At 53.4% G+C, this 9,360-nt stretch overlaps 1 protein-coding gene across 4 annotated transcripts in view; it reads right to left on the bottom strand.

The window, feature by feature from the left end:
• Positions 1-626: 626 nt before the first annotated feature.
• The window catches only part of CEP164 (centrosomal protein 164), a 70,024-nt gene continuing 61,290 nt past the window's right edge, over positions 627-9,360 (bottom strand). For 3 of the 4 annotated variants that reach the window (XM_063093422.1, XM_063093424.1, XM_063093425.1), the window contains 12 exons: positions 9,096-9,179; positions 8,889-8,957; positions 8,360-8,535; positions 7,894-8,020; positions 7,563-7,630; positions 6,872-7,079; positions 5,785-5,892; positions 4,986-5,100; positions 4,042-4,386; positions 3,032-3,098; positions 1,981-2,103; positions 627-1,797 (listed from right to left, as the gene is read on the bottom strand). In XM_063093422.1, coding sequence (XP_062949492.1) covers positions 1,701-1,797; positions 1,981-2,103; positions 3,032-3,098; positions 4,042-4,386; positions 4,986-5,100; positions 5,785-5,892; positions 6,872-7,079; positions 7,563-7,630; positions 7,894-8,020; positions 8,360-8,535; positions 8,889-8,957; positions 9,096-9,179 — 1,587 coding nt within the window. In that variant the 3' untranslated portion in view covers positions 627-1,700. The remainder of the gene's footprint in view (positions 1,798-1,980; positions 2,104-3,031; positions 3,099-4,041; positions 4,387-4,985; positions 5,101-5,784; positions 5,893-6,871; positions 7,080-7,562; positions 7,631-7,893; positions 8,021-8,359; positions 8,536-8,888; positions 8,958-9,095; positions 9,180-9,360) is intronic. The other variant, XM_063093423.1, reaches the window with a different exon arrangement.

Here is a 9,360-nt window from a genome sequence, read left to right as displayed (position 1 = left end):
GGTGCTCTGGGGGTGTGGTGTAAAGAGCTCAGCTACTTTACTGGGGACCCCAAGCACTAAAAAGGTAACAAGGCCTTGGTTTCCTTATCCATAAAAATGAGCAAGAAATATCTACACCGATGTCTACATTGCTGTGATGATTAAATCAGATACCTAGGGAGGTGTTCTATGAATATTAATTTTTCCTTCCTCCCTTCTTCTCAAAGGAAGAGGCAAAGGCTCCAAAGAGGAGACATGTTCGCACGACTGCCTTGTAGAAAACAGACCTGCAGAGATTTAATTGATGCATAAAACACAGGACTGTCATCAGAGTTGGTTGTATCACATGAGCTATTCCCAAAGCACACAGAATGAGCCAAAACAACAAAATGGACTTTGTCTGTGTGGTAGGCTGATGCCTAAAAAAAGAAGGCAATTGGATTTTAGTTTCTTATTCCATGACAAAAAAAATGAGTAGTGGGACAGTGAGAGTTGGGTTCTATGTGTTGGGGAGGCAAGCTTTCAAGATAAAAAAAAAAAAATGGGGGCATTTTATTTAAACAATGGGACAGATGTCAGAGAACATCCCCTGCTCTCCCCCCTCCCTCCCCCCGCGCCCCCCGCCAGGAGCCTGCTGATGGGATGTGGGGCTGCAGGAAGCAGTGCCAGAATGGCAGCAGCTCCAACTGGCACAAGGTCCCTTTACCACCAGGGCCAAGCACTGGCCCAGCCCCTCACCCACCAAGCTCCAGGAGGAGGCAGCAGTGAGGTCAGAGGCAGGAGCTGGCACAGGTAGAAAAGACAGACGGAAACAAGGATCCATGAATATACTCAAGTTGTTCCAGGAAGAGGAAAACCAAGATGAGTACCAGAAGCCATCCCAGTCTTTTCCTGTGGCTTTTTGGCTTCCTGGAGAAATTCTGTGCTTGAGACCTGAGACTAGCTGGGTTCTGGCGAGGAGCCCCAGGAGAGAGGGGGGCGTTCCTGAGGACAGCCCCCAAGGAAAGCACAGTGGTGCCAGAGGGAAGAGAGGTGACAAAACATCCCAGGGCCCAGCCTCCAGAAACCTCAGCAGGGCTCTGGGCAGCTGCACCCAATCTTCAGATAGTCAAAAGGAGAGATGGAATGTTCAAGAAAGACCAAAAAAAAAAAAAAGGAGAGAGAATAGAAAGGGTCTGATCTCTACAAGGATGAGGTATTGAAGAGACAGCTGTGGGCCCAGAAGAGCCTGGCCCTGGGTACAGACATTCTAGGGGGCTTTCTCCTAGTGAATTAGGAACCATACACCTAACCTTCCTGGAAGCCCCAAACAGAGCCCTATAGGTCCAAGGACCAACTCCACTCCAAAGGGATTCCCCTGGCCTCTGAACGTAGCTCCCTGAATCCCACCCTTCTTTCCAAAGGTGCCTGCGTCCCTGATCCCCTTCGGCTGCCGCACATCATTGATGTTGCCACGTTGACACAGGAGATCACAGGAAGTCCATACAGTTCAGTCCCATACATTACGAGGTCACACTGTGTGGATTACTGTTTCCAGTCTCCACATCCTTTTCACCCACCCCACCCCCAGCCCCCCATGGTCCTTCCAAGTCCTGAGTGGGGCAAGCAGCAAAGGGGACAGGAGACTGCTCTATCAGAGGAAATAAAGTACAGGCAGCTCCTCAGGCACTTGGTCTGGGTGGAAGAGGGGCCCAGGCTGCCCCAAAACCCACACTTGAGCCTCAGTAGTGATACACCTTCAGCCTGCTGTTCTCATCCAGGCCCAGCTGGAGTAGGTCTGACGTGGCTGTTGGTTTGGGCACTGAGGAGAAGAAATATCTGACCACAAGGTGAAGGAAAACTCTGCGGTCAGCTGAGCATGTCCAGGCAGGGGCCGTGAAAGGCTCAAAGACCGAGAAGGGTCCTTTTTGGATTCCCAGGGCACAACACAGACCCTGCAGTCCAGTTCAGCCAGCCCTGCTTCTTCAGTAGGCGGTGTTTGAGAATCAGCTAAAAGGATACGACTTGGGGTCATTCTTGAAATGTTCTAGCCACTTCCGGTTAGCCTCGACCATGCTCTGAAAGTTGGTGCTGCCCACTTCAGGGACTTGGGGATGGGGGCGCTGCAGGAGGCGGAGCTGCTCACTGGGAAGAAGGAGGAGAGTGTGGGGAGGGGAAGTAAGGAGGCAGGGGTGGCAGAGTAAGGGGGAAGTGCGGCAGAGCCCACCGGAGGCCATCACACTGCTTCTTCCTTCTTCCTCTCAATGTGCCAGATATAGTCTCTAGCAATTCAGAACTTCCTCCACTGGCAAGAGCTGCCCCTCTGGAAGGATGAGCATCAGTTCCCAAAGGAGAAGGTGGGGGTGGACGTCCTCTGCCCCTTCTGGGGTGCACACTGCTGACACCAGGCTCTAGGGCCCCATATCTGCCTATTCCCAGCCAATCTCACCCTCAAAAAGCTCCCCTCTGTCAACTCAAACACTTGCCCAGCATCAGCTCCCAAGCTGGCCAAAGGGATGGTGGGAGGTACTTACAGTTGGGGGCCTGAGAGGAGAGGGGATGCATTTGGCAATGAATAAGATGAATGGGAAGTTAATAACGAGTTTAAATAATTGCCCATCTGTCTCCCCGACAGGGTCCCCCTCTCACTCCAGATGTTGCTCTGCAGGGCTTGGGGAAGAAGGGAGCTGTAGGAAGAAACAAGAGCTCAAGGGCAAAGACAAAGGCCACGCTCCAGAGCTGGAGGGACCGTAGAAAGGGGCAGCGTGCAGGGTCCCACCAGGGGCTTATTTCTCCCCACAGGTGGCACAGGGCAGCTTCCTAGTGCAGCTGGTTGGGTAAGCCCAGCTCCGCCCCTACTAGGACCTCAGCGGTGTGGACTTAACTTTTCCTAGCCTCAGAGGGGTGCCTCAGACCCAGGCAAGGCATGGGCAGCTCTGTGCACTGGGGGCCTGCCTAACCTCATGGGCAACAGGAAGGAAGGTCTGCTCCACTCAGAGGTCTCAGCTGCCCATGGAGGCATGGCGGGCAGCTTGATTGTGAGGTTCCACTCCAAGCCCACAGGGAGGCTTACCTGGCAGACACATAGCCTAGCCTATTCTCCAGGGGGGAAGGGCTGCCGTTGAGCAATGGGATGCCAGCTGGAAAAGTGAGAGGAAATAGCTCAGAATCAGGCAGCAGGTCCACTGAGCCAGCCCCAGCCCAAGCAGGCCACCTCCCTGCTCAAGAGCCACCTTCCCAGAAATGGGTAAGGCAGTGTCCTCAGAACAAACAAACAAAAGTAGAAAACGTTTCAGTGGCTGGAGGTGAGAGACAGGTGATAGAAAGGAATTGTCCTATTTATTTTATTTCTAAAACTTAATCTACTTTTCAATTTGGGTTGAGGCAGAAAAGAGAGATTTTTTTTTACTTTTTCATTCAAATGACTGTGTTTTTATGGCTTTTCACACTTCTTAGCAGGGCTATGAAACCAGAAGAGGCCACCTGGCCCAGAGGCCAGGGGAAGCCATACAGCCAAGGAGTTACAAGCAGAATCCTGGAGTTACAGAGACATGGGGTCAAAACCCAGTTTGTTACTCACTCACTGGGTACCCTGGAGCATATTAAGTAATTCCCCTCTGAGTCTCAGTTTCCTCATCTGTAAAATGGGGACAAATAATTACTACCTCAGTGAACTATAAGGACTAAGTGAAACAATGTATATAAAATGCCAGGTCCATAATGTATTTCACAAGGTGGCAGCTATTATGCTGATGGTGACAATGACCTTTAGGTTCTGCTGACCTCTAGAATCCCTACCAAAGGCCCCATCAGCCCAGGCTCCATGTAAACCATCCTGACCCACAGAGCCTCCAGCTGCAGGGCCACCAGCAAGGTCTTCTTCACCAGGGATCCACAGACACAGTCAATGGACCAACAAACCATGCCACAGTTGGGGGGGTGGGGGAGGGCAGGGGTAGGCTAAAGAGGAGGAGGAAAAAAGGAAGAGTAGGAGAAAGAGGATAGAAGAAAGGGAAGGAAGAGGAGGAGGAGGAAGTTGGGAAGGTCAGCCCAGAACCGAACACCAGCCCTAGGGAGGCTTACATGGAAAATACTTGCGCCACTTCTCCAGCAGGAAGTCATCCACTGTTTGAGCCGCCAAGGAGAACCTGGGGTCCAGCCCCGGGTCCCAGGCCCACTGGGTGGACATGGGTGTGAAGAGGGATGAGGCTAAAGCCCTGGCCTGGGAGGAGTAGGTGGGAGCAGGGGTGCTCTTGGAGGTCCAGGGAGAGAACTGAGCAGGCATGGAAGGGAAGAGCGGCGGCGGCGGCTGAGTGTTGAGGCTGTCCAGCATGCTGAGGACACTGTTCAGCTGGCTGCTGATCTGCTGCAGGGAGCTGCTCAAGTAATGGATCTTGTTGGGGAAGGTGGAACTTGGGGCCAGGTTGACTGAAAGGAAAGAGGCAGACGGTGGGGAAGGACTCAGGTTCAAGACCCTGGTACATCCCCAGATCCAGCTGGCTCTAAGGCACTCTACTGGCTGCCCCTCCCTGTCCCTCCAGATAACAGCCCGTTGGCCTTATAAAGAGGATGGGGGACAGCAAGGCTTCTGTGTTCCAGACAGTGCAGATAAGAAGCTGGCTGAGAGAAAGAGGCTTTCCGGGTGAGGCTCTGGGGAAGGGACCAGGATCCGAGAGAGAAGGAAAGGGAGAGGGCCCTTTCGCCCATCTGCAGGCCAGAGTGGCAGAGGGAGAACCGGAAGAGAAGAGGCTAACAGAGACAGCTCTCTTGTTGTAAAGTGCTCTGCAGCATTCAGAAGGCTTTCCCCGACCCTTTTGGCCCTGTGCACTTGCAACCCAGATAGCTTCACTCCTTCCTGGCATTTCCTGAGCACCCAGTCCAGACACTGGCACACAGAGACCTACCCCTGGCAGGGCTGAGGGAAGGAGACTGTACCTCTGTTCCCCAAGTTCTTCCCTTGCCAGGGACACAGTGGGCCTCCCCCTTGCCTCCCCCTCCCTCACCTCCCTGTTGCCACCGCCACTCACTGTGAGGCAGGGGGCAAGGTTCAGAACTCTCACTGCTCATGTCTTCTGTGTCACTGAGGTCAAAGGTCACCGACTTCTTGGTGGGGGATCTTTTCAGAGTGTCCTCCTCTGAGGCCTGACAGGTAGAAGCAGCAGTCACTGGCCCTTCCCGTGCACTGTCTACCCCACTGCCCTTGTGATGTGTGGGGACTGAGGACTTGGTGAGTAGGCTCTTCTAGGGCCCAAAGTCCCAAAAGCACCCTGAGAGGCACATCATGCAGGCTGCCTTACAGCAGCGTGGAAGGGAGGCGAGACTAAGAGAACCTGACCGCCTGAGATATAGGCAACAGAGCCGCCAGGACCAGACAGATCCCACCCTTCCTCCCTCCCAGCAAACTCCCCCGGCAGTGTGTCTCTCCACCTGAGCTTCCCTCCTGCCACATCTAAGACTCAGGCAAGCAGCGGAAAGTCCACAAGGTCCCGGGGAAGGCATGCACATCCTTCATGCACATCCATTCCTGACGCGTGGCCACCCCTCTCCTCAGGTGCCATGCAGGGTAGGGACAGGGACTCAGCCCCCTTCTCAGGAAGGGGCTTCTCAGCAGGAGGCTTCAGATATACTCAGGACCACAGACGTGTTCAACAAACTCAGGGCTGAAGCCACTGCCATTTTTGCCAGCCAGGAGCCCTAAGCATACTGCCCAATCCTGGGTCCTAGAGGCCCAGCTCCCCCAACAAAGGACAAAAGAACCCAACCCAATTTCAGGAACAAAACAGGGAGGCCAGGGCCACATTGGCCTATGAGGCCACAGGGCTGCACCTCTTCCCGAAGAGAGGACTCCAGCTGATTCAGCTTCTCCTCTTTCTTTTTCAGGAGGTCATGGCCTTTCCGCATGGCCGACTTCATCTCATCCAGGTGCCTGGTCTCCTGTAGCCAGGAAGAAACAGGAGGAGAAATGACTAACTGTACAGATGGTGGAGTCTCAGCTCTGCCATTTGCTGGCTGGGTGATCTTGAACAAACTCTCAGTCTGGTTTCTCATCTGAAAAAGAGAAATACTTTTCATAGAGTCATGAGAATTAAATGAGATAGGGTATGTTACATGCTTAACACCATTTCCACACCGAATAAATCCTCAAATGGTTACTGTTAACCAAATGGTTATCATCACTGCTCCAACTACCATTACTATCATCATCATCACCACCATCACCATCGTTAACAGGGATTAAGCAATGACAGGGCCCGGGGGTAGCATGTACATACCCCTGGGAAGCCTGTCCCTCTGTCTGCAGCAACCCCTTGCCCTCTGCTGCCCCCAAGCCAGGCACTGGGGCCATAGGGGCCTGAGCCCCCTCACCAGTTCTGAGAACCATCAGAATCCTAAGGACCCAGCATGATCTAAGAGAGCTCACTCTGCCAGGACCCTCAACTGGTAGAGATTTGTGATCCTAACTAGTAATCTGAAGTCTCTGCTTTGTCCCTGAAATTAGACTATCAGTGGCAAAAGAGAAGTAATTCAGTCTCAGGCTGAGTGGGTTCAAAAGACTTTCATTTACGAATGAAGTCTTTAGTGTTACGAATGGAAAAGTAAAGCACTGGATTTGAAATTTTTAAAACCTTAGTCGTACTCTTCACCTAGAAAATGGGAATAATAATACTATCTCACACATTATATATGTTTATTGCGAGAATCAAACGATTTACTATTAGAGAAGGTGCTTGCATACCTAAATTGCTGCATAAATGAAAGTGAGCCCAAGGCCCGTGTGGCCACCCTTATAGAGTCCCCAGAATGACCAACTGAGGGACATCCCAAAGGCGAATATTCCGCAGCCTCCCCCAGGCCCTCCCCACCACTGTTCCCCCTCTCCCGCCCCTGGAAGGCTCTCCTTGAGGCTCCTGACCTCCTCCAGATTCTTGCGCACATCTTCCAGGGACTCGGCGCCCAGCAGGTCTTTGGCCACCTCCTTCGCACTGGTCAGCTCATGGCGCCAGTGCTGCTGGGCGGCTTTTAGAGCTGTCTGCCGCCTGCGCATGGAGTGTGTCTGCCGCACCAGGAACTCCTTGGCACTACGAAGGGCTATCCCCTCGGCAGAGAGGTAGTGCCGGACGCTGTGGGAGGACAAGCCAGGGCAGGGGAATTGGAGAAGGAAAAGAGAAGACTCTAAGAACCCTGCTCTGGGTCACATGGCCACTTCCCCAGCAGATGTCCATCCTAAGCCAGACAGGAGCTGGTGGGCTGGGGCTAGGCTGTGTACAGGATGCCACTGTTAAATAACCTACAGCATGCAGGACTAACACTTCCCCAACCCTGATTCTGAAAGAATTGCACCTGGGACCTCCAGAGAGATGGCCAGACACTCCCAGCAGTCTGATCCTCAACCAGAGGTCAGCAGATGCCAGCATGCTATATCAAAGGTCACAGTGGACAGCTTCTTGGCTTGCCAGAGAAGATTCCTCAGTGCTCTGGGCCTCCTTCCCTGAACTAAGCCCCACTAATGATCGCTGTCACCACATTTCAGCTCACCCCAGCTCTGTGAGGCAGGCACTCACTCACCCCTATGACTCCAAATAAGACAGGCTATCAGCACTCACCTGTTCAAGGACAAGTCAGTGTCTTCCTTATTCTGGGAGAGAGAAGAGGGCACCTCTTTGGTCTGGTTCTAAGGACATGAGGCAGAAAAGACCCACTGAGTGCAGCAAAAGGTGTCAAGCTCCAGAGACCCCGAAGCCCCTCCTAGTAGCCTAGATAAGGAAATAGCTCTGCCAGCTGCTAGGCACTACTCCCTTACAGATATCACTTGACTGGTGGAGATGGTGGGAGATAAGAACAGAAGACTAGGTCCTATATAGGACACACCCAGGGCCCCCTCCTGATGCCCCACCCTTCCTGATGCTCCACCCCAGTCCCCAGTCCCCAGCTCACTGTCCCAAGAGATTTCCTCAGGTCCTCAATGTGGAGATCTGGCTCAAAATGTGGGGAAGCATGACTCTCCTCAACTGCCAACTCCTTCAACATGTCCTGCTTCCTCTGAGCTTCAGCCTCCAGGCCACTGTAGTGCGGGGGGATGGGGGGGGTGAGGCAGGGTCACATGATGCAGCAGGCCAGGCAGCACACTGTGGGGACCACCTCTATCCCCTTACTCCTGTCACACTTCCCGAGGCTGGGCTGAGGCATGAACAGTACAACCAGGGATCTCCTGCTTTTCACAGCCTCTTAACACCCCCACTCCCTATGAAATGCAGCAGACACAAGCCCTCCTGTCTGGCTCCCAGGGCAGAACCTCCACCTCTCCCTTAAATGGGTCAAGATTAGGTGAGGTCCATGAGCAGCAGAGGCCAGAGGACAGATGGGAGGCAGCCGGGCTGCTAAGTGCAGAGTGCCACAGCACCTGACATGTCTCTGCAGTCTCTGACTCTGCATCTGCAGCAGATCCACCTGGGACTCCAACTCCAATTTGTGGGTGCGAAGCTCCTCCAGAACTCTTCGGAGCTGCCGGTTTGACTCCAGCAGGTGCGCGTGCTCCTTCTTTGCCTCCTCCAGGTGCTGATGGGTGGCTGTGGCTTCCTGGGGGTGGAAGGAAAGATAGAAGCACCCGGAGACGCAGTGCAGAGAAGGCAGGGAGTAGGCAGCACTGGAGGGTAGGGAAGCCGGAAGACAATGGGACAGGAGATGGAACTCAGAGCTGCTGAAGTCACAAGGCCTCAGGCTCTTGTCCTCCCACCACAGCCCCACTTCTTGATGTTCCCAAGTCGGGGTCCATAGAGTGGCACTATTTGTAGAATATCAACCAACACAATTTAGAACCCCAGTGTCCTGGAAAGATCAGATGAACAAAAGGTAAGGTTTGGGCAGGAAAGAGGGAAGGAAAGAAAGGGAATGGAGAAAAAACAGAGGGAAGACAAGAGGGAATGACAAACCTCACTCTCCAGAGCAACCTGCCTCTGCACATCAAGCAGCTGCTGTTTCTCCTTCCGGGCAGTCTCCTCCTGCGGGGGCAAGAGACGGGGCCCTTTGGCTGATGGCAGACCCCAGATCTGAGAGGCAAGGACCTGCCTCTCCTGGAGGAGCTGTGACTCTCAGGTCAAGAACACCTGCAGATCCTCTTCTCCACCCAGACTCCTCACCTGCACATCCAGCTGAGCCAATCTGGTCTTGACATCTTTAGTTCTGGCTTCAAGTTCCACCTCTAAATCCTGGAGCTTCCTCTCCTGCCCAGAAACATCGGTGGAGGAAAAGATATAAGTGTAGAAAGGGTATAAGGCATTAGCTGAAGTGCAGGAGGGGATCAGAAGCCACCATACCACACCACGACCTGCAAGCTGGGCTCAGGCTTTCTCCTGAAGCAGCCCTGTAGCCTCACGCCTTGTTTATTTCCAGTGGGGGCAAGGA

This window comes from Cynocephalus volans, chromosome 4, assembly GCF_027409185.1.
Source record: "Cynocephalus volans isolate mCynVol1 chromosome 4, mCynVol1.pri, whole genome shotgun sequence".
NCBI classification, from domain to species: Eukaryota; Metazoa; Chordata; class Mammalia; order Dermoptera; family Cynocephalidae; genus Cynocephalus; species Cynocephalus volans.
This window is presented reverse-complemented; position numbering and strand designations above follow the sequence as displayed.